A 25,510-nucleotide genomic window follows, 5' to 3' on the forward strand; every position below is an offset into this window, starting at 1 on the left:
TTGGATGTGAATAAACTGAACTGATGGTGTTTGACTGGAGAAAGAACCCGAGAAGCAAAGAGGTGATTTCTATCAGCTAATCTTTACTTTTACACCTGAAACATCCTGCAGGATTCAAACCTTCTGCTCCTATTATTTCATCTGATATGACCAACAGAAGGTAAATAATACATGCAGAGATACACATGTAACAGCTGACACTGTTACACTGCCACTTATATGCGTGTCATTCTTCAGATTTGAAAAGAAATGTACATTTTACTCATCAAACACAAAACAAACAGTGTTTACAGTTTAGCCCCGTTTGGTCGATAGAAGCAAAAATATTCATGTTTTTACAGAAGAGTATAGATGTTGGTCTAATATACAGTAACATGCTTTGACTGGGTTTGGTTTACACACACAGACGTACCTGTTCAGGTTCATGCAGCGGTGACACAAACAGGTTCTGTTCTCACCGGGAGGTTTAAAGAGGAACCGAACCGAAAACATCCAACTTTACGACCTAAAGCTGTTCAGGAGGTCAAACTGTGACTGAAACATGAAATAAAAACATCTTCATCAGAGCGAAGAGCAACCAGAGAACACTGATCCCTTTCAGATGATTTAGTTCAGACATTTTTAGATTTTAATTTACTTTCTGGACATAAAATTCTGCAGCCAACAGATTCTGTAGCTGTTGCCTTTTACAGAAACTTCCTGGTTTTTTTCTCATATGGTGACGACTGTTTGGTCATTTTTATTCTTTAAACCGAAGCTTAAAAGAAAACATTTTTAACGCCTTTGGGGAAATGTGAGTGGAGGTTTGGTTCCTCTTTAAATAAAAAGTTTGTCCTTTCATGGCAGGTTTATATACGGTAGCTGAGACAGAATCAGAAAGAATAATATGAATAAAAAATAAAACGGAGATATTTTCCATTTGGAGTCGTCTTTCAGTAGGTTAACGGCTGTGGTTTCATAAAGAGGGAACTGATGCTGCTGAGCAAAAAACTGCATGAAATTAAAATGACAGTGATATTTTTAACAGATCATCCAATTGGAGGACAGCTCGTCCTCCTGACCAATCAGATTGCAGCAGCTGTATCATGAGGTGCCAAACATGTCCGCCGGATGCAGAACAAACGAAAAACATTCCTCACATTCACACAAGCAGCGCTGATTAATACTGTCAATAATATATAATCAAAATCAAAGAGATTATTGGATTATTGGGTGATAAGCAGTTGTTCCCAGTTAGCTGAAGCTAAGGTTGAGGTGGTGAAATCAATGAAAAGGCCTGCCGGTTCTCTGCATTGCTGCATCTTCTCATATTGTTTTGCCTTTTCAGGTGAGGCTGCATTACAGACACCTACAGAAGAGGAGGAAGCACAAATCATGACCGCTTGTCTGTTTGCATCCTTGTGAGTAAAAATTTTATTAAAAATAAAGTTGGCTTTAAATATTCTGCTTTTGGTGAAGAATAATCAGGTCCAAGTTTGAAAAGTCAAAGTGTTGATGTTTTTATACTAGAGCAAATTTAAGATGGTCAAGGTAGTGAAAACTTAGGTGGAATCAGCCAATCAGAAACTGCAATTAAAAGCCAATTTCAGTAAAATTTTATGTTTATACAGTATTTTTACGCTTGGTGTTGCATTGGATTACTGTAAATCCATTCAAAAGAACATGTCAATGCATCTAATGTCTGACACTTACAGATATTGTATCTCAACCATCCTAGGCATGTTAGATGTTAGCCTATCTGAGGCTAATGCTAGCCTATCAGTGCTAACATCCAGCAGAGGAAGCAGGTCATCCAGTCTGTGACCAGACGAGGCCTGATGGTCCCCAGCACCTCCAAAGCTAAACAAGTAAATACTCGCTCTCATTAGCCAGCGCTGGCCGCTCAGTTACCATCGTTAATCAGATCAGTAGCTAACTTCACAATGAATATAGCCAACTTTGACATCATGTAGCCACTGCTGGGTGTGCAATATTCTTCATTTTTGAGACCTCAGTTATGGTTGCCACCAAAGTAAAGACCTGCATGTACTCCACATGTACAGAGGAATGTGTTCCCTCTCAGCCTGACCTGCTACCCTAAATATTCAACCAGGACTTTGATTTGCTGCCACCACATTCCTCCAGGAATGCACCATGGGAGTTTTATCAAGGCTCAAAACAATCGGGAAACTCCCACTTTCAATTATGTGCAGCAACAATGTTCTCCAGGAAACCATCCATGTTCTCATTTTGTCTTTTAATGTAGTTTTAATCTGATGTGTAGGTGACCTAAGAAATATGATTGGATTGGATATTTTGTCACGTTCAACATAACCTTCAACATATAATTTTTTAAAATATAACTTTGTCCATGATATGATAGCTAAAATAGTAATTTTAGCCTTCCTCCAGTCAGAGAATACTACAACTTTTTAAAGTCATATTTAACAAAGCCTTCATCATATAATATTTTTTCATAACTGTTTAGGTTGTCCATGATATGCTAGCTAAAAACCATTTTAGCTATAATGCTAATTTTAGCTTTCCTCCAGTCAGTGAATACAGCTTTTTAAAGTTGTGTTCAATATAGAACTTTTTTATAAAACTGTTTAGCTTGTAGCTAAAAAAAACACTTTAACTAGAATACAAATTTTAGTTAAAGTCACGTTCAGCATAGCCTTCACACCGCCTATGTTGACGCCGGTGTTAGCTAAACATAGGCGCTAAAATACTAGTTTTAGCATAATGCTAACTTTAGATAAATTTGCTTGATAAAGCTCAACTGCCGTGATCTACTCTGCTGTAACCCCACTGAAAGATGCTCAAATGATATGGTGATATTTGGACTGTCTTAGCCACCGTACATAACAAAGTGCAGTTTCAGGTTAGTCTGTTTGCCTTGTCTAATCATTTTCTTTCTGGAGCATTCTGCATTGATTGGTTTTACTCTGGAAGCCCCTGTACAAAAACGAGGTAGAGCGTGTGGTCTCAGATCCGATGAAAGGGTTTGATTTTAAGCAAACATTAAATTTTTGTCTTTTCTGGGGAAAGTTTTGAATACTGAACATGTCTGTGCTCACGTTGAGCATAAAGATGTCAGTAATAACTGGTCTAAAACCAAACTACAGTATGTACAGTGCAAACAGGAGCATCGATATCGCTGATAAAGTGTAAACAACACGTTTTACGAAGCTCACAAACACGATTTACCTACCTGAACGCTACAAACTGGAGCTACACGATCAAGTCATGCAGCTGCAGAGTTGAGTCTGCAGGCGTCTTCAGTAAAGAGTAGAAACGATTAGAAAAAAAGTCCCGCTTCTTCTTTCAACATAAGTCTGAATGCGCATGCTCCGACGCTGGAAAACTCCAGAAATCCAGCAGCTCTTCTTGTTCCTCCATTTTAATGAGATACAATCAGTCCACCATGTTCAGGCAGGAGAGGAAGAGGAGCGAAAATAACTCTGTATGTAGAGTTAAACATTTTAAGGAAATGTTTTTTAGATTAACCGTTTATCTGAGATGTTTGTGTTCAGTTAAGAGCGCAGGAGAAAGCTATTCCTGTTTTTTAGTTTAGTTTTCTTTACTCCGATATTATAATTTGGTCGCTTTTTCTAAGCTAAACACCTAAATGAAAACCGTAAAGCTTCAACCGTCAAGCCGTCACCATGGTGACAGCCCGGCTTCTTCTTCTTATGTTTAATGGCGGTGGAGAAGGTGCTTTACCGCCACCTACTGAACTGGAGTGTGAACAGGAGGTAAAGGGGAAAGAAAAACTAATACTGTAAAATCAGCTTAATAATTCAACTAACTTCTCTTTAGTAAAAACAGCTCAGCTTTAAAAATCAATTTAGCTTCCAATTGATATATTTTTATTTCCTTGGCAACCATTCCTGTTTATCAAGCAAACAGAAAAGACTGTTTCCGTTTGCTTCCACTCGTCATAGGCAGGAAAGTTGACAAACTCCGGCTTTTAATGATTTAAAAATTTGGAGCAGAAATTTTAATTAATTTATTTTTTCAAATGAACAAAGGCTTAAAGGTAAAAATACACGTCCATTATGACTTTACTGGTTTTTCTGGCAAAAAAAGAAGGTATTTTTAAGCATTTAATTTTGTAAGCATTTTGTACCACTTCTAACATGTTTTAGGGATTATTAACTTAAATGTGTTTCTGTGTCTCATTTTCAGCCTTCTTTTTGCTGAAACAAGGTGAGACTCAGTAACTTCTATATTATAAATGAGCTTGCTTTTTGAAATCTACTGTGTAGTCGTTTCATTCAAAATTAAATAAAATATACTGTTATTATTAACACACCACCAAATATGTACATTTATCCATGAAATAAAGCTAAATAAATATAGATTTACATTTATTGTTTTAATCTCAGATTAATTTATTTAACAAAATAAAACTCCATCAATAAATAAGTAACCTATGATTAACAAAATAAGTTTTTTCTTTTTTTTTATTTCATGGGGACATTCATCTATTTGATACAGTATTTATGAATTTTTACTAATTTTAACATTTTAATTCATTAAATTGTAAATGAAGCATTCATTAATATACTTTCTAACATGAGTGTATGCAAATGTTTTAATTAAAAACAAAATTAGTTTTCACCATAATTTCAGTAACTGGTTTGAATTCAGTTTTTTTGGACTTATTTATTCATAATTTTGTTTTGTAGCTCAAACCTGACCTGAGCGATGGTTTAATGCATTAGTAGAGTTAAACCAGATAAAATTGTGTATTTTTGCCTCCAGCTCTCAACTGAACACATTCACGAGAGTCAACATCTAAATCAGTCTGTGTTTGCCTAGAAATGCTGAACGTCTCCTGTAAAGTAATCAGAAACTAAAGATCGTTGAGTTTGTTAGCGTTTCCAAACACGCGGTCCTGCAGCCGGAGAACGGTACAATCAGATAAGCAAAGTGGAAGTTTTTCTTAAATGAGATCCAAACTCTGGACGTTAACAGGAAGAGCCAGAAAACTGAAATCCAGAGGCCTGCTGTCTTTTACATTAAAGTTTTTACAGGAAAATATACTCTGAAACCCTTTTTTTGTCACCCAGATCTTCAACCTGAGCCGGAAAGTGTGAAAAATAGCTCAACCTCCATTTTCTCCTTATCTCCAGGTTTACATTCATTCCAGGAATCCGCCACAAAAATCCTTATTTATGCTTAAATATGCATCCAGTCATGTCTGATATTAGCTCTTTTGGCTTCTTTCAGTCCACACCAACCACCTGCTTTAGCTCCGTTGTTAGCTAACTAGCCAAACAGTCTAGTGAACCTTCAGCAGAGGCGTTTTTAAATTTACACAAACATTCAGTTTGTTCCCAGATCACCAACTGGGATGTTAGTAAAAAAACGACTGGAAGGCGCAACTGTTGGGTTTGTTGTTGTGATGCGTTCACTGGCAGGGGGCGGCCTTGGTGCCAGGCTCCGCCCCCGGCGTGAAGCCGTTGCTGAGGTTGTTGGGACTGGAAGGCGAGCCCAGCGGCGGCGTGGCCTCGCCTCTGTGGACCGACTCGATGACGGAGCAGCTCTTCTGTGGCGGCCGGGGTTGGACCAGCATCGACTTGGGGATGACCGACGATTGTCGGAGGCCGTCGGCGCGCAGCGGCGGTCTGACGAGGGCGGGGCCTGTGGGTGGAGCTTCAGAGCTGGGGGGGTTAGGGCTACAGGGAGGGGAGGGACTGGCTGCGCTCTGATTGGCCAGCGTGGACTCGTCGTTTTGGGGAACCTGCTGGTCTGGGGGCGGGGCCTCTTTTTCATCGGGGGCGGAGCCTGCTGACTCGGGAGGTGGGTCTTGTTGCATGCTGCTCTGCCTGGAAGTCCCTGAGCCAGGCATCTCACAGCTGTCAGTGCGACGTCGGGATCCTTCGTGCATCCTGCTGGTGGCTACAACAGCCTTCATGGCAGCCTGCGGACGGAAACGCAGCGAGACGGACTATTAAACGCAGCATGTAGCACGATTTCCCCAGAAAACGTGCTAACCCTGGAGATAGGAGCGCTAAGGCAGCAGCCCACCAGGTTTTGAGCTAAAAAATATGTAAAGTTACATTAAGTCAGAGGAGCACAAGCAGGCAGCATAATTAGCGTGTGAAGCCAGTATAAAACCTGCATAAAAACTATTTACAATAAGATAAGTCTGGTGGCCCACCAATAGCATCAATATTAGTTTCTCCTGCTTTCATTTCACATTTTCAGTTCATTTATTGCCTGTTCTTTAGAAAATATATTGTGTGTTTGTTTATCTCTCTTTAAAAATAAGTTCCTAGGCCCCAATGAGCTTTAACTTTGTAAATATATAAAGTGTTTTAAAACACTTAAAGGTTTTTAAAGCCATTATACCACAGAATTAATTTGTTTACCTTAAGTTTGCGCCTAGCGTTGAACTCCTGCAGTTTCCTCTGAGTCGTGTCCATGTGGGAGAAGCGGGCGGCCTTGCCCAGAACCCAGGGGTGCTGCAGGGCCTCCCGGACGCTGAGGCGCTTGTGAGGGTCCAGAACAATCAGCTTACTGACCTGCAGGGAAAACAACAACAGATTCTCAAAGGAAAAGCTCAAACTTTTCCATCCATTTAGTAAAAAACAGGTGAAAGGTAGCAAAACCCAGCAAAACGTTTCATTCCTTCATCTGGATAGCCAAGGCCTTCACACACCGAGGAGGAGGAACGTTTATCCTAGAGTTGTTGTTAAACTATGGTGCCCCCTAGTGGACATGGGGGGATTTGTTTTTGTTTTATTCAGTTCATGCAGCATCTTTAGTACTGAAAGTTTTCTGCTCTAATATAAGATTTTTCCACGTATGCTAATATCTTGCTAGATAAATAATAAAGTCACCTGACAGTTTTGATTTTTTAATTTTCAGTTTTGTTAGTCTGAATGCTTAAAGAGCCGTTTTCATGTTCAGGCTCATCCATTTTAAACAAACAGTTAATAGATGGATTTTAGATCAGTTTCTGCGGCGAGTCAAGAGTGTAGAAACATGTTTCTCTTTCAGTTTTGTTGGAAAATGTGAGGAACTTACCAGGTCCTTGGCGTTGAGGGAGACTTCGTCCCACCAGGGAGACACAAACTCGTAGTCGCAGTTCAGGATGCGGCTGTACATGTACTGGTCGCCTCGCGGGTCAAAGAACGGCTCAAAGCCGCAGAGTCTGGAGGACAGGAAGCAGAACTTTAAAGCTGGCTGGACGCCTCCACCAGCCGTCACACAGAGTGAAAACTCCCTGGACTATGGAGCTGTTTGTTAGGTTACCAGGGGCGTCAAACTCCAGGCCTCCAGTCGCTGTCCTGCAGGTTTTAGATGTGCCACAGGTACAAAACACTGGAATGAAATGGTTTAATTACTTCCTCCTTGTGAAGATCAGTTCTCCAGAACCTTAATGATCTAATTATTCTGTTCAGGTTGGTGCAGCAGAGGCACATCTAAAAGTTTCAGGGCAGCGGGCCTCCAGGGCCCCCAGGACTGGAGTTTGACACCTGTGTGTTAAACTGTCAAAAGTTAACTGCAATAATTTGGGTTATTAGGGAATTCATTTTTTTAAGTAATATTTTCACCATTCATTTATAGATATGAGTGTTTCAGACTTAATATTTAATTACCAAGCTTCATGAAGTTTGCTTTAACTATTTAACTTGGAGCTAAATGTTTAGCTGTACATTAAATATTTAGTGAGTAAGCTAAGCATTTAGTTCTTACGTGAGTTTTTAAAAGGGTTTGCAAACCCAGCTTTTATTTTGATAGTCCACTATAGGTAAGGGAATTTGCATATTAGCTAAATATTTAGCTTAGAGTTAAATATGTAGTGTCAAACTACAGATGTAGCTCACTATATAAATATTAGTTTGATAACCTAATATTTAGCTTGTTAATTAAATATGTAGTTTCAAATGGTGATATTTAAAAATGTGTAAATAACAAAGTGAAAATATGATTTTAAAAAATAATCCTCTAAATGTTTTCCTGGCTATATAAACCAGGTTATTGCTTGATTTTTGACAGTGTAACTTTACAAACGGATTATTCTGTGGATTATAACCACAATTTATTCATGAAAAATTCAACTGCTCATATATTTTTGTTGAGCTCATATGGACTAAACTATTAATTTATTCCATGGTCCAAACTTCTTGTCACATCGGGCCAAAATCATTCAGTCAAAAGTACATAAAGAAAAATAATAACACACTTGTAAGAAAGGGAAGTTACCAACTTAAAAAGGATTTTTGATTCAGAATTTTTTTTTAAACTGAACGAGTCAGAAAAGTCTGGAAGTAAATTTTGACCGACGGTCCCTGAATGCATCGTCAGGCTCCATTAGAACCGACTTAATGTCTCTGAACAGACATGGAGGCGATGTTCCAGCTGATGATGAATCAGTGTGTGTGTGTGTGTGTGTGTGGACTCACAGGATGTACAGGATGACACCCACTGACCACATGTCCACCTCGGGGCCGTAGGCATTTCCCCGCAGGATCTCTGGAGCTGCAGGCAGAGGAGGCGGTTAGCGGTTAACGGTTAGCGGTTAGCAGTTAGCGTCCAGATGGCCGACAGACGCTCCGGCCGAGAGGGCTGAGAAATCCCACTGAACAGCGGCTGCAGCAAACGCATCGCCGCCCACCTCCACATGTCAGCCACACAGGTGAACGCAGCTACACACAGACTGATGGAAACACTAATTCACCTCAGAAAATGTTTTATTTCTGATTAAGGATCAATAAATGTGGGATTTTAATGCAGAATATTACGATCTACACCAGGGTGTCCAAACCTTTTCTAACAAATAGTCAAATCCACAGTCAAAAAACAAAACATTTTTTAAAAACTAATATTTTTTCCTGCTCAACAATAAACTGAGCATGAAATATTTTTAAAATAGTCAGATTTTATTTTACAATAATCGAAAGTGTTTCCAAAAATTATACTCAATACTAATGTTACTTCAACATAGTTTTATGTGTAAAAATATGTTGACTTTACTTTCCAAATAAAAGTAAAAAGTGTCCGTCCAAGAAATGATTCAATATGATTAAAAAAGTATTTGATAATTTGATCAGTTACTCAGTACTTCAATAGACTTTTAACCAATCATTTAATGTTCAAAAATTACATCATCAGACGGACCAAAATATAAACTAACGTGGAAATGTTTGTATTTCAAGGACTAAAATGACAATAATTCATATAAGTAACAAAAAATAACAAAATCAGAAAAAGAAAATGTTTCCAAATCAGTTTCTTTCATTAAAAAACTTCTAAAGCTTTAACAGAAAGTGCAGGTGTGAGTCTGGTGGATTTCTGGTTAAAACATGTTTGTTTTTCATTCAGCGGGCAGAAAATCCAGAAATTTTACTCAAATAAGAGCAGAAATACTTCATAATAAAATTACTAAACTAAACGTAAAAAGTGCAGTGTAGTAAAAATACTCCTAAAAGTACACTTTAAAAAAAAGTTACTAAAGTAAATGTAACTGAGTAAATGGAAAAGTGGATTTTACGTTACTGTCCCTTTAAGAGCCACCTTGATAATAGAAAAAATGTAAAATCTGAACAAAAGTCAGCATGAAGGTTTTGTGAATGAGGAAGTGATTCAGAGTTGGGACTCTGACTCGTCTCATCCTGGATCCAACATGGCTTCCTGCGAACCTTCCCAGGTTTCAGACTCTGACAACATTTATCCCGTCAACGACTCGGCGTGTCGGCTTTTACTCACCGCAGTAACCCGGAGTCCCGCAGACCGTCTTCATGGTGACCTGGTCGTCGATGATTTTGGAAAGGCCGAAGTCGGCTGTGAGAAAGGAAAACGTTTGGACCGAGCCGAGTCACATGAACACGTTCTTTAAAAGTTGAATCCAGTTTCTATTTTGGGCCGCGGCTGTGAGGAGAATGTGTTTCTCTGCAGGAGGCAGTGTGAGCTGGCGGAGCGGCGTTTGGCGGAGCGGCGTTTGGCGGAGCGGCGCTCCTCCGTCTGTTCGCCAGCGGCTCGGCGGCCATCTGGACAGGCTTCTCCACCAGCCAGCCTCCGCTCCTCAGGCTGAAGCACGGCGAGATGTTAATTATTTAACAGTTTTACTGAGAGCTGTGTTTATTTTTAGAGAGCGAAGGTAAGCCCTGCCGCTACATAATAAGCTGCTAGTTTGTGGATTTTACCGCATTATGATTTAATTTGATCTCCACAGCAGGAGGATTTCTGCAGCCACCGCGCAGCGTTAAAATATGTTTTAGATTTTTTTTATCTACAAAACACAACATTACTGACCAACCCTCACTTTTACTACAGTTTCCATTTGTTAGAGTTGATAAAACGGCTGGTGTTCTCCAGGGCTCTGTCCTTGGATCACTTCTTTCTCTTAAATAAATATCGCATCATTTCACAATTTTAACATCCATCTTTACGCTGATGACACAGTTCTGTATGTACATGTTGACTGGACCTGTCACAATAACAAAATTTGCTGGACAATAAATTGTAGTTATTGTGATAAACGATAATATTGCTGTTTTAAGATTGTTTTCAGCTACGACATTGATAATGGAATAATAATAAAAGCTTGTTTTCTCAAAGATGAAGAAACTCCACACTTTAACTGGAAGACATTTTAAATGTTCAAAATAAAACACAACAATCAAAAGATAAAAGCCACACGCAACCGGAGCCACAGAAATAAACAAAATTACTTTTCAGCTAATATTAATCATCGGAATGGAAATTGTGAATTGCGGACCGATCGGCGCTGAACACACACAAATACAAAGTTTTCTCTAATTCCCCCATCTTGGTTTTATAAGTAATTGTTTTTAGTTTTATAAAATGATGAAAAACCAAGATGAATAAAAATGTATCAGTTTTCCCAGATATTCAGCTACATGTGGACTAAACCTAAACAAATCTAAAGTTAATGTTTAGATTCTGCTTCCTAATAAAGTGCCAGGATGTGACATTTAAAGAGTATTTTCCTTAAAACTGAACAGAAAATAATAAACATCTCTGTAATTACACCAATAAATCAGTGACGGTCGTTCATTCTGAGGTCAGGCTGCTTCGTTTGTTTTATAATTTATTTGGTTTGTTTGTTTGTTTTGATTTATAATCTTTTTTAACCTTTTAGCTGCTGGTTTTCTTTTACTTCTAGACATGTAGAAGTGTTTCCCAGCTGATGCTCGGTGTGTGTGTTGTTACCGATCTTGAGCGGCGCGTCCAGCGACAGGTCGGCGTACAGCAGGTTCTCCGGCTTCAGGTCACGATGGACGACCCCGTTACCGTGCAAATACTGAAACACACAGAGAAACATCTTCAGAGGCGACAGGAACACCATGTCTGGGCTGCTGGAGGTTTCTGGGAGGATTTGTCCTGACGGAGAGGAAGGAGGCGACGTGGAGACGGTTTGAATCCAACCTGAAAGGTTTAGACGCGTTCAGGTAAACTGCAGCCACACCTGGGCCTCTTTCTGTGTCTGAGAACTAGAGACAGCAGCTGCTAACATCCAAAACACAAACAGTTTCTCTGAGATTTTACCTGCTCAGGTATCCGGCTGATTTTCTTTACTCTAAATGACGCCTACAAATCTTTATTTTAGTAATTATTTCTAACCTGGGTCACGTTTATGGGCTTTCAGCTGTTTTAGGTTTCTGGTCGTCATTTTATGTTTTATTTCAAAGGGGATTTATTTATTATGCTAAATTCACATTTAGCATGATAATACATTTTTATACTCTATTTGGGTTTCTGCTGCTTCTAAAATCAGCTAAAGCATTAAAAGCCCAGCCTGTTACCTAGCAACCCAAGCTGAGCTCCAGCACGTTTGGTCAGCTGTATTCACTATACAATGGCTGCAGGAAAAGACATGAGTTTTGTTGTTGACATGTCATCCAGAAACCACTTTCTGCGTTCTTGTTGGTTGTGCAGGAGGCTCTGCTTTTGCTTTTCAAAGATGTGCTGTTTTATAATTTTGTTTAAATTTTGTTCTTGGACATGTTTGTTTTATTTTGGAAAGCTCAGCTGCTCATCATTTATTTTAAATGATTTTTTTCTAGTAATTATTTTTCCACTCAGAAGCTGCTGAACATTTTCTGGACTTTTTCTCTTCTATCTGGTTTGAGTTTCTCGCCTGCCGCCGCTGTGCTGGCTCTGGAACCAGACCAGGATTACGGACTGACTGGTTTCTGGGTCTCTTTCATCCCGACTGCTTCCAATTGTTTCAGTTTTTTACTTTAGATTAGACTTCATCATGTTTTATCCTCTGTTGTGTTTCTCAGGATTTGCAGATATTTTCACCTGAAAATGATGTTTGTTTTTATTGTGTTCCTCCCTGAGAATCAGTTTTGCTTTTCGTCTGACATTTCTGGGTTTTTCTAAGCTTTAAAACAGAAAAATGTTTTATTTTTCTGTACATGCAGTTCAAAATGTCTTAAAACTCCTAAAGACTAAACTTCACAGAATTCTCCTTTTTTATGTCTAATTATGTTTCTGACCAGCTAACAATTAGCCTAATTAGATGTGGGAGGTTTATTTTGTTAATATTCTCTTGCTTCTGTCCTCATTTTTAAAAATATGCTGCAGGCATCAAATGCGAGGCGACATCAAAAGAAAATTTCCATGAATCTAATTAATTTTTCTCGTCCCAGATGGATAAAAGTCATCGCCTCCATGTTGGGAAGCGGCTATAAAAAGATGCTGTTGTGTTTCTTTCACTGCAGATTAGCGCCACACTCACAACAAACATAATGGCAGAGTAATCCCAACACACACGCACACACACACGCACACACACACGCACATCAACACAACAAGCATGCACACGCAGAAACACATACATAAAGAGGCGTATGTTTGGTAAATGTAGGTCAGCTGTGGTCGGAGTGTGTGTGTGTGTGTGCGTGTGGGGGTGTGTGTGTGTGTGTGTGTGTGTTAATCCACTCTGGTTTTAATCTGTTGAGCAGCAGGATGGAAGCTGCTGTTACATAAGACGCCACAGCTGCAGCTACCAGAACTCTGCGGCGGCGGCGGCTGGTTTAGGCTCCGCCCACATTTACAAGCTGTTTATTTCGCTTTGTTTGGCTTTTTTCTATACAGGATAAATCTCATTGAGAAATTAATTAGTAACCTGTCGCAACATGACTGCTTAGCTAGATTTATTTGGAGTTAACAATAGGGCTGAAACGATTAATTGATTATTGAAATAATTGTCAACCAATTTTGTAATCGGTTCCTCGTTAATTAGAGTAGACAGACTCAGAAATGCTATTTACTGTGAGAACATCACACTCTGAGCAGCAATTAAAACAAAACTGTGCAAAAAATTTACATTTTGCATTTAAGATAAAAATAAACATTTTAGCTTCACCTGTAAAATTCTGTAAAAAATAAATCAACTCTTTTCTCTACCCCGTTATTACGTAGTTAATCAATAACTGATCAATAGAGCTCAGCTTTTCTCATGTTGATTTTATTTGTATTTTTTAGCTGCAGATGCAATCTTTGCTGCAATCAAATGTTCACTAAGTAAAATATTTACTTTTGCATATAAAAAGGATTTAATTATTTGTTTACTTGCATCTTTTGAAAAAACTTTATATGCAAAATTTGCCAAATTTTTTGTCTGATTAATTGTCAGAATAATCGATTAGTGGTTAGTAGCAGCTCTATTAGCCCCATTAATTAGATCAAGTAGGATTTTAGCCTGACTGTGTTGGATTCATTATTAACTGAGTGTTTTCGCCTCTTCCCTTTTCACCGCAGAACCAACCCGGCCGATTCGGGCCGTGAACTCCTCCGACCCTTGGCCAGCAGACACTCGAAGAAACGCTGAGACGTCCCAGAGGATTTTTAAACCTTCATCAACCGTTTCTACAGTCTGGAGAGAAGAACATTCAACCTGTAACAGCAGCCTCCATACTGAGGACGTTTAACAAACATTAAATGATAGTAAACTTAATTCAGCCGCAAAAACTTTTTTTTTTTTTTAAATCTTGACTTTCAATTTGAAAACACGACCGCAGGAAACTGGCTTCAATAAAAATGTAACACATCTACAGTCAGAGATTAACACCTTTATAATAACTGGACGAGGATTTCAGCTGATAAAAAAAATCTCTCATTGATTAGAAGCTTCCTGCACAGAGCCGGCCCAAAGCACAAGCAAACTAAGGGATGGAAGGATGGAGGGTTGGGTGGGTGGAGGGAGAGAGGGATGGATTCTCTCTCTCTTTCTGTTTCCTGATCGTCCTTCTAGCATTTAGTTGATTCTGTTTAGAAATATTTAGTGACTAACCAGCCAATCAGAGCAGACTTCCTGTGTCTGACTTCCTGAATCAGATTTCAGCCATGTTTCTGTTTCTGCTGCTTCTCTCAGCTTCCAGCAGCACCAGCGTTCTGGCTCCACGGCAGGAACCGCAGCCTCCCGCTAACGCCTCTCAAAGTGTTGACAACGTGTTTCATTCACACCGGCGCCGCCGTGTGAATGACGACCCGATGGAGCGTCGGCGCCTCACGTCTAAAAGCAGCCAGTTTAAAGGTGGAGCTTGGCGTGAAACCGCGGCGGCGCCGCCCTGCTGGTGGGTGTGAGAAGGCAGTGAGCCGATGATCAGGATGGGAGGAAATGAAGCTGCCAAAGCAGGAGCAGTCATGAAAACTAAACTCTGAAACAATCAGTCGGCTCATGAAATCACAGACAGAGTGGAGCTGATCAGAGGAAATCAGTTGCTATGGATCTTATTTAGGGGGATCAGAGTAAATGGGGATAATTACTATGGGATTCCATTTATAAAGTTACACAGTAAAAAAGCAACATGAATAATTTGGGTTATTTATCCAGTTTTGATGGTATAAAATGGGGCTTCACTGTGATATTTATTCATTTAGAAATCTGTTTCATGCTTAGCAAGCTAAATATTTATGTTTTGTTTCTAAACTAAATATTTTTAGCAAGCTACATGTGTAGTTAGCAAGTTAAACATTTAGTTAGCAAGCTAAATATTTAGCTTTTAAACTAAATATTTAATGAGCTAAATATTTAGTTAGCAAGCCAAGTATTGAATTTCTAAACAAAATATTTAGCTCAACATCTAAATATTTAATTTTAAGCTAAATGTTTGTTTTCTAACTAAATATTTAGTTTCCTTATTAAATATTTAGTTTGAAGCTAAATAATAGATTTAGTAAAATACTGACTTTGTAAACTCAATAAGTAGCTCCAAACCAAATATTTAATTTCTAAACTAAGTTTTTTTTTAAAAGTTTTGACATTTATAAACAAATGATGATGACAATTTTTTCTGCCACAGGTTAAATAATCCAAATTATTTCTGTTCATCTTTCACTGTAACTTTACAAACAACATGCCACACTTTTCAGATTTTTTTTTTTTTTAATGCGACAACATTGCATAATTTTTCTCCCACTTTACATTATGTGGGACTTTCATATGAAATCTCTGTTATAATATCATAATTCTGCTATAATGATGTGGAACAGTTAAAGGGTTTTGTGTTTCTCTGCCATGTTTTTCTGAATGATTTCTTTAATGAAATTTATCTTACGGCCACGGCTTCCAGGATCTGCTTGATGACATGCGCCGCGTCTCTCTCGCTGTAGTATCCCCGCTCCACAATCCTGCAAACCACCAAACAGAAAAATAAATACGGCTTCAGGACGCAGAGACACGCTAATCCTGAGCAACCAGATTCTGAAGAACCAAACCTGCACAACATGGCAGCTTTCATACCTAAATTGGCCCCATAACTGCAGAGAATCTTGTAAATGAATAAACCCAGTAAAACCTTCTAACCCGGTAACTAAGACTAAAGACGCAACTTCTGCAGTAAACTAACCATGGCAACAGAAACGGCGCCTGCAGCTGCAGGTGGAAATGAAAGCAAATAAATCCGCCAACATAAAAGCGGCTTCAGCTCTTCAAGCCAAATTTAACTCATGACTCAGATCCAAACCCAAAAGTATTCATACCCCTCCAGGTTTAAACTATTAATTTTTACCAGCAAGTTTCTTCAACAGGAAACTGTAGGTAGAAAATAAAGGAGCAAACTTCCACCAAATATCTCACATTTTTTTAGAAGAAATTGTCTCATTATGAGAAGTCAAAAAGTTGCTAGAAAAAAAATAAAAAAAACAATTTAACTTAATCTCAGAAAAAAATCTTGAAATTCTCTGAGTTTCTGAAATGTCCGAGTCATTTCTAATAACTTCAGAATCTGGATCTTTTTTTAGTAAAATATCTGCAACATTATCTGGCAAACATCAACAGTTACAGCTGACCTGCATGGCTTCATCTGCAGCTTAAACCATATCAACAGGTTAGGATATGGCCTATACAAAACATCTTCATTACATTTTTTTGCACAACATTATTCTTAGGTAATCAGGCTTCTGTCTGTTTTAGGGCCTTTGTCACTTTAAATCCAAATTAGCTGCTGTTGGCCACGCCCCCAACTCAATGTTTACCTCGCATGTCAGAATGGAGGCAAACAGATGCACAATTATACAAACGTACAACTTTGAAAAGCATTAGGAGAGCCTCCTGCACAACCAACAACAAAGCAGTAAGTGGTTTCTGGATGGTAAGTCAATAACAAAACATTTGTCTTTTCCAGCAGCCATTGTACAGCGTATACAATGCTAAAACCAGCTGGAGCACAGCTTGGGTTGCTAGGTAACGGGCAGAACTCTGCCGTGGTTGCTAGATAACAGTGCAGTCAAATGTGATTTAGTGTACTGGAGGTTTTTGAAACGGCTCATTTTCCAGACACCAAAGAACATTAAATTATTGCCAAAAACAGCAAAGTGTTTTTTAGTGCTTGGGTTGTTTTTAGAAGGAGTTGAGACTCAAATGGAACAAAGAAAAGGTACAAAATGTGAATTTTGCATATGACCTATACAAAAATAGGTTGCCTTTAAGCAACAAACCAGCTGAGCGTCAGTGTGTCGGCCGGTTTTGGACCTTACCGGTCAAACAGCTCTCCGCCGGTCACCAGTTCCAGAACCAGGGCGATGTCGGTGTCTGTCTCAAAGATCTCCTTCAACTGGATCTGAAACACAGAAACAAAGGCGCAGCTCCAGTTAAACCAGTTAAAACCAGATAAAGCGCCAGTTTCTTTAAAACTGTTGAAAATCTTTCAGCTAAATTGGATTAATACGCAACCAGGATTCAACTAATCACATCCAGATGTTTCCAAATCTGGATGAATTTGGAAAACAAATATGGAAATCTGTCCGTCCATCCATCTATCCATCCGTCCATCCATCCATCCATCCGTCCATCCATCCATCCATCCGTCCATCCATCCGTCCATCCATACATCCATACATCCGTCCATCCATCCATCCATCCATCCATTTATCCATCCGTCCATCCATCCGTCCATCCATACATCCATACATCCGTCCATCCATCCATCCATCCATCCATTTATCCATCCATCCATCCATCCATCCGTCCATCCATCCATCCATCCGTCCATCCATCCGTCCATCCATACATCCATACATCCGTCCATCCATCCATCCATCCATCCATTTATCCATCCGTCCATCCATCCGTCCATCCATACATCCATACATCCGTCCATTTATCCATCCATTTATCCATCCATCCATCCATCCATACATCAATCCATCCATCATCCATCCGTCCATCCATCCATCCATCCATCCATCCATCCATCCATCCGTCCATCCATCCATCCATCCATCCATACATCCATCCATCCATCCATACATCCATACATCCATACATCCATACATCCGTCCATCCATCCATCCATCCATCCATTTATCCATCCGTCCATCCATCCGTCCATCCATACATCCATACATCCGTCCATTTATCCATCCATTTATCCATCCATCCATCCATCCGTCCATCCATCCATCCATCCATCCATACATCCATCCATCCATCCATCCATACATCCATCCATCCGTCCATTTATCCATCTGTCCGTCCATCCATCCATCCATCCATCCGTCCATTTATCCATCCGTCCGTCCATCCATCCATCCATACATCCATCCATTTATCCATCCGTCCGGCCATCCATCCATCCATCCATCCATCCATACATACATCCATACATCCATCCATCCATACAAACTTCTTCTTTTTTTAATACTTGGAACTGTAGAAAATTTCAGTCTGAAATATTTTTGGCTTTCTGACCTAAAACTTCAGTGCAACCTTTAATTTACTTATAAATTGGAATAAAAAGAACTGAGTTGACGCTGGGAGAACTGTTCCTTTATCCAGAACTTCGATCAGATTATTGAGAACTTCTCACAGTGAAGAACCTTCACAGCCAGAGAGGAACTTCAAACTCTTATTAATGATTATTTTTATCACCAGAATAGATTTTTGTTATCAGAGGAACTCCAACGTGTCCTCAGATAAAAGCCGTTCTGCCTTTGGAAACATTTTAACACCGTCTTCAATCTTTGTCCAACTGTGACTCAGTAACGTTGGCTCTGATAGAAACAAACTGTTACCGCGGTAACCAGAAATAACCGCTCACACTTCACGTCTCGGCAGCAACCACAAAACAACACCTCAGAGACGATCCAGAGAAACCTCAGCGACTCTTTAGCAGAACCATATGCTGCTATTTTTATCTCTGCGTTTAAATCATCCAAACATGAAATCAGTCGTTCAGTCCGTTTCTTTACTGAAATGTTGATGTCGATTTTTCCACTGATCAAACATGGAGCGCGTATTTGACTGAAAGGTGCGGGCGGCTATTTTTAAAAGTTACACTGTAAAAATTAACAGCAGTAATTTGGGTGATTTAGTCAGTGATAAGAAAAAATCAGTTATTCATTCATTTATAAATTTGACAGTTTCAAAGTAACTAATTATTAAACTAAATATTTAGCATGGTGATAAATATTTTGTTGACAAACCTTCTGATGGTCATGGAAACAGAAACGGACTGAAAGATCTTCACTCATTACGAAAACATGGAAATGAAGCTTTTATTAACATGATCATGGATTCTTACGATGTTTGGGTGGGAAAGACGCAGCAGGACTCCGATCTCAGTGCGTACGATTTTCTTATCAATCTGAAACACAAACAAACATCAGCAGTTATTAGTCCTGCAATAATAACAGTAACAGAAAGTAACGGTAGAAAAAGAGGTGGAATCTCCTGAAGCAGTTTGATCCATGTTCTTACATTCTCAGTGTAGATTACACTGCAGGTAGAAGAATAATTCACCTTAAAGAAACCAAATATCCTCCTGAGATTGCTCTGAACTTTAAAGTGCCATCTTTGAGATGCCTCTGTTCTTACCTTTATGCTGGTATTTTTAAAAACCGCTAATCTGGGTCTAAACATTAAAGTTAAAGAGATTCTGTGGAACATCGAGTCCTGACGTCTCTGAAGGAAGTTTATCGTTTCTCCTGGAGTCTTTAGGAATGCCATTCACAGAGTCCAGCTGCGTCACCACCCAGGTGCGTTACTTTTACTTTTCTCATACTAAAATACAAAACTACCTGGGAATTAAAGTTTAATAATTACAACCAGCAGCATTAATCAGACAGTAGAGGATGGCTTGGCGACACTTTTATTTTCAAATATTTCACAGTTCAAGGTGAGTAAAGCGTCCGATCAGGTGAGATCATGTGACGTCATCACAGACATTTGATCACTACATCATCTTCCAGACTCTTTGGAGTTCTGAGTCATTTTTCCATAACCTGACCGTGGTCATAATGCTTCGCCTCATTTGTGCTGCAGGCTGTTAGCTTTGGTAGCTCACCGTTTTCTTCAGGACTTTGACTGCGAAGGGTTTCTGCGTCTGCTTCTCCTCACAGCGGTACACGATGGATGTCGCTCCTCTGAAAACACAAGAAACACTGAATTCATCGGAATCCTGCAAAACCAGGTAAGAGAAACTCGACTTTACCCAAACTGTTGGCCGATGACATGAGAAAAAATCTGTTTTTATTCCACTTGAATAAGTTGCTTTCAAATAACATTCATTCATAATCAGGAGTACTCCAGTTTATAGCACAATTAAGTAAATATGTTCTCTTCACTTTCTATAAAAATGCTGCATATTTATCATATATGATGTAAAAGAAATTTGATTTCCTGATTTAAAGCCTTGAAATTGGGCCTCTGTCTCTTTAAAAACTCTTGCTCCTTCAGTAGCTCCGCCTCCAGGAAGCTTCCCAACATGGCTCCTCTGTTAACCCTTTAACAACATTTAATTAAGCAGCGTTGCTCTGAGCAGCAGCTCCTATAATGAGCTCATTAGCTGTTTGCTAATTGCTGCTGGCTAGTCTGAAGGAGCTGAGGTGGGGGAGGAGCTGCGCCTTGGAGGCGGGGCTAGGTCCAGCCAGGCATTTTGTACAGCTGAGTGGTTGCCATGGAGATTAAAGGATTTCTGAAACATGAATGAATCAAAGCATCACTGCAGGTTTGTTTTTGATGAGGGAAAACTATTATAAAAAGTCGACTTAACGTGATGCTGCCCCTTTAATAACTCCCTTTTTGCAAGACTTTCTGATACAAAGCTAAAATATAGTTTTCCTTAAATTTCTCCTCTTATCAACACTGTAAACTCTGAAAAGTTCACTCAGCAGAATTAGGACAACAGAAAGACTTTGAACTCTTGATACGATGTCTGAGAGTCGGGAGTCTCTCTGCTCCGTTCTGATCGGGATGAAATAACTTCTTCACTTGAATTTGAGTTCGATTTTATTGATCGCAACATAATAAAAGAATAAACAAAGTTATACACAAAGAAAATAAACTTAAAACAAAAGAATAGCTAGTAAAACTGTTTTACTTCAGATTAACATCTTTGTCACTTATCAGGCTCGGACAAAATTTACATTTTTTTTTTCTTTTTGCATAAAATTACTCAAACATTGATTAGATTATCACCTGAGAGAATCAATGCATGTCGAGGGTTAAAATGCTGATTTTAAGTCATTAGGAATATAACTGTTGTAATGCAGTAATAATTACAACCCATATACATATGGGAGACATGTTTATATTTATGCAGCTAATATGAAAGCTAACAACAAGCTGCTATGATGCTCAACTCAGATTTTTTGCTGAAATCTGATTTTTTGTGTGTGTGATTTTTCGCATATTCTACTAATTAAATGCGACCGCAATCTTCTGTGTGAACGGTTTACGTCCCAAAGCGACCCGCATGCGCAGAAGAAGCAGCAGCAGCGCATCGTTTACAGATTGATTTTATCGTTATTCAGCAATGAGAGCCAAGAAAACCATAGCAAGACGAAGGCAGCTGATAAAAACAATGCACAGCGTACATCTCTGAAAAGCAGAAGTGGAGCCTCCTGCACAACCAGCAAGAATCCAGAAAGTGGTTTCTGGATGGTAAGTCAACAACAAATCTGTAATGTTTATCATCAGCCATTGTACAGCGCATACAGCGGTAAAAACCAGCTGACCAACCGGGCTGGAGATCTGCTTGGGTTGCTAGGTTACGGGTAGAACTCTGCTTTGGTTGCTAGGTTACGGGTAGAACTCTGCTTTGGTTGCTAAGTAACGGGTAGAACTCTGCCTGGGTTGGTAGGTAACAGCACTGTGCGACTCAACAATCGGGAGGTTTTTGAAACGGCTCGTTTTCCAGGCACAAAAAAATATTAACATGATGCCAAAAACGATTTTTTAGTGTTTGGGCTGTTTTTAGAAGCAGTAGGTCTCCTTTAAAGTAAAATAAAATCAAATAAAGGCAAATAAACTGTGCATAGAAAACAAAGACTATGAATGTTATTTACAGCCGGAAAGACTTGATGGAGAAGCAAGACACTGATTTATTTATTTATTTATTTATTTGCATTTTAGAGAGAAAAAAGTTCAATAAAAAAAGAAAAATTCTTAAGTTAAGAGAAAAGAAAATTTGTTCAGAGTTCGAGAATTGGTCTTCTGCTCATATAGAGGCGTGTGTGTGGGTGTGTGTGTGTTCAGGGAGGTTGGTTCTGGTTTTCTGTGGGGAAAACAGATCCGTCTGAGAAGCAATCACACACCGCCATGCAGGGACTCGATCTCCATGGCAACGGGACACCATGAAGCAGAGCGTGTTAGACGCGGCGGCGTTAGCGCTGCATGTTCACAGAGACGCCATCAAACACAGACATGATGTGTCACACAGCGGCCAATCAGAGCCAGGAAACACCGAGGCATTAAAACGGAGCAGGTCTGCCGTCCAGAGACACAACACACACACACACACACACACACACACACACAGGGCCGTAAACATCAGGCCACACACAGGGGGCGCTGCGTTCAGCCACAACATTATCTTTAGTTTTAATTCTTCGCTTGAATGTTTTGCGTTTTATCTGTCACTACAACAAATTTCTCTGGATAAATCATACCTTATTGATCCAGTAATGATTGCGATAAACAATAATCAGGGCCGGTCTAAACCTTTTTGGGGCCCTAAGCAAATTTTCACCTGGGCCCCCCATATCAACAAGTCACCACCAGATGCTTCAGCATTCCTAAGCTTCTCTCCTGCTAACATTAGCATCATCTGTACTTAGCTTACATCATGTCAGTGTTACTATAGCTGCTGATATTTAACCTCACGTTATTAACAAACTGAAAGAAATATTTGGATTTTGAAATGCAGAGTTAAGTGCATTTTTATTTTAACTACTTAAAAGAAACATCAGCTGATAAACATTCAGTAAACAAGTTAATAAGTTTAATATCTTGTATTTTTCTGGATGATATTAGTCTGTTCTTTATGGAGGAGTTAAATTTAATCTGTTTGTAGCGTCTGATGTTCGCTGCATATTCCAAGTTCTGACTGTTGTTCTGCTGTCTTTATATTTCAGCTTTGAAAAGTGGACTAAAGCAGCCCACAGAATGATGCTGCCTCCACCGTGCTGGGCAGCTGCAGCTCGCCTCCTACAAACATCAAGGTCAAAATCTGAATCGTTCTCATTCAGTAACTCCTGCTTTCAGAAAATAGGTTGAACCGATTCCTTTTCAATCTAATACGCTTTCAGTCGCCGTTCCCACCGCGCAGAAATCTACGATTCTCCTCCTTAGTTTCCAAGCCGCCGATAAAAACTAATTATAGCTGCAGCCACAATCATTCCACCCTGAACACAGATCAATTATTAAAGACCCAGGATTAATATAAGATTCATGCCGACGATGAGTGGATAGAAACTTCTGACTGGAATATTTATAAAATAAAACACAAGCTGACATGTTTTAATCCGAGATTCACCTGAAACCAAATTTACCTGAAGTTTTTAATGATCAGTTTTTTTCCAACATGAGGAGAAAAGTATAATTCCCTCAGAACTCAAGATTTTTTGCTTATGTTTGTAATTTTTAGTGTTTAATTTCTGATGTTTCTCAGCTGTGAAAACATCTCCAACGGTTTATAAGAGAACATGAGCAGCGCTGAAATCAGCAAACTGTTTTTGAAACATCTCCAGTGAAATATGACTAAACAGTGTGTGTGAAATATTGTGGAGCCAGTTAAAACAGTAGATCCATTTATTTCTTATTTTGTTTGTGATGTCAGCGAAACTAAAGTTGAGAAAACAACAGCATATTAACCAAATATTTCCTTAATGTTTTTAAAAAGGTTTGAAAAGAGATTAAAATTAGATTTTTAGCATTTAAATGAAAAATTATCAAAATGAAGATTTAAAATGTCAACAAAGAGCTGAACATAAGCAAAAAGTAATAGAGAAACAAAAACAATATAACACAAAATTAATGTTTTCTTAAATATCTATACAGAATATAAAAGTATGAAAAACATCCATCAACAGGCGCAGCTTTCTTAGACCTATGCGGACGCATCAGTGCCTCTGTTATTAATCATATTTTTTACATATGCACAAATATCTTAAATACAGAAAATTCTGAGTTGAAATATTTGTGCCTGTTCTGGCGCCCCCTCCCCTGCGGCGCCCCTCCGGTGAACACCCACTTTCTGCGACCAATCGTGTTTTTGGACCGTGGGAGGGAAAATATGATCACTAAAATATGAAGAAGCTAAACTATTGTATGAAGAAGCATTAAAATGCTAATAATAGTTTCCTGTTGGAGCTAAGCTGATTATTACCCGGCCGGTTCCGCCTGCAGCCCCCCGCCGGCTGTAGAACCGCTCCTGCGTGTTTACACCGTTAAACCCTCATTAATTCATTAACAGCCTGTTTTCCGTCTCTGCTGCGAGCAGGAAGCGGCTCTGATGTTATTGGTTCCGGCTGGACTCGGATACCCAGTAACATCTCAGGCTGGATTATGAAGTTAATCCTGAAGCGTCACATGGACCCACATGTGGCCAACTTTGGCCCACTCAAAGGAGCAGAACAACCCGCCACTTCCCCTCCGGAACCGCCCTGAGAAACGGAGCCCAGACCTGCCCAGCTCGGAGCCCAGGCCGTAGAAGTCCTCCACCGTCCCGTCCCGCCTCGACCCGTCCACCCAGAACTCCACCGGCTCCGAACCAGGCCGGGAGGTCGGCATGATGCCAGCAGGGCTCCCCGAATCCAGCGCCAGCAGGACCAGGTCCAATAATAATTCACCAGAACCGGGGGCGGCGTAATCTGTGATTTAAATCCAGTTCGGTGAAACCCAGATTAGAGCCTCAAAGGGGGGGTGATTCATGATCCGGACGGGTTCTAATCCAGACCAGCAGGGGGATCCGCCTGCGCCCTCCAACTCGGAACCGGGTCCGTTTAGTCCGTCTGTGACGAGACAAACTGAAGAGGAAAAACAGAACCGAACCACCCGGTGATGGAGCCGCGTCTTTACGCCGAACCGAAACCAGGACCGGGATGATCCAGGTCCAGATGTGTCGCAGCTTCCATCGGGCCTCCGACCCGTCAGATGTCGGATCAGCTCAGTCCATCACCATCCTCCTCCTCCTCCGGGAATCTTTCCGCCGGCTGGTCAGTCTGTCCGGAGCGCCGCGGCTCCCCGGCGGAGATCCAGCCGAACAGAGCGACGTCAGCCCCGGGGAGAGGCCGGGTTCACACCGGCAGACGAGCAGCGAACCCCGGGCTGGCTCGGCGCGGGGAGTCGGTGTTCGGATGCTGGAGGGTCTGCTGGTGAGGCAGGCAGGACCGCTCCAGATGTCCGCTGGATCTGAGGGAAGAGAGGATGCTGGTGCAGTCTGCATCCGAGCCGACCAATCACAGCGCTGCACGAGCGCTGGGCCGCGCTCCCATTGGTCCGCGGCTCCGTCAGGTAGAACTCGCTCTGTCAGCAGCCTAAATAAGGAAATAACCCAAATACATAAATGTACATTAGCGTGACATCTGGAGGCTTTGATCCTCTGGGAATCAAACCAGAAACCCTCACATGGTCACGTGTTCCCTGCGACTCCATCCTTCATCAGCTGCTTCCCATCAGACACGCATTAAAAAATTACATATTCATGCAAAAGGTTAAACTGGCTAACTTTCTTAAGACACATAAATTAAGAAAAAAGTTAACATTTATATTTATTTATGGAATTAAATGTGTACTTTGTAATTATAACAGATTAAG

The 25,510-nt window shown here is 40.1% G+C and overlaps 1 protein-coding gene and 1 long non-coding RNA gene across 2 annotated transcripts; one reads left to right on the top strand and one right to left on the bottom strand.

Annotated features, from left to right (window-relative positions):
• Positions 1-63: 63 nt before the first annotated feature.
• Positions 64-25,099, bottom strand: si:ch73-60h1.1 (calcium/calmodulin-dependent protein kinase type IV). The gene is made up of 11 exons (XM_032571262.1): positions 24,378-25,099; positions 19,758-19,836; positions 18,996-19,058; positions 16,951-17,033; positions 15,531-15,603; positions 11,173-11,263; positions 9,706-9,780; positions 8,403-8,478; positions 7,021-7,147; positions 6,363-6,515; positions 64-5,911 (listed from the first exon to the last, which is right to left on the bottom strand). Exons 1-11 carry the CDS (start codon positions 24,482-24,484, stop codon positions 5,399-5,401), a joined length of 1,440 nt encoding a protein of 479 aa, XP_032427153.1. The 5' UTR covers positions 24,485-25,099; the 3' UTR covers positions 64-5,398.
• On the top strand, positions 11,278-14,026 carry LOC116725310 (uncharacterized). Its single transcript, XR_004340376.1, has 2 exons — positions 11,278-11,411; positions 13,732-14,026. It is a non-coding gene; the product is annotated as an uncharacterized LOC116725310 (long non-coding RNA).
• Positions 25,100-25,510: the final 411 nt, after the last annotated feature.

Source organism: Xiphophorus hellerii, chromosome 9 (assembly GCF_003331165.1).
Source record: "Xiphophorus hellerii strain 12219 chromosome 9, Xiphophorus_hellerii-4.1, whole genome shotgun sequence".
Classification (NCBI taxonomy): domain Eukaryota; kingdom Metazoa; phylum Chordata; class Actinopteri; order Cyprinodontiformes; family Poeciliidae; genus Xiphophorus; species Xiphophorus hellerii.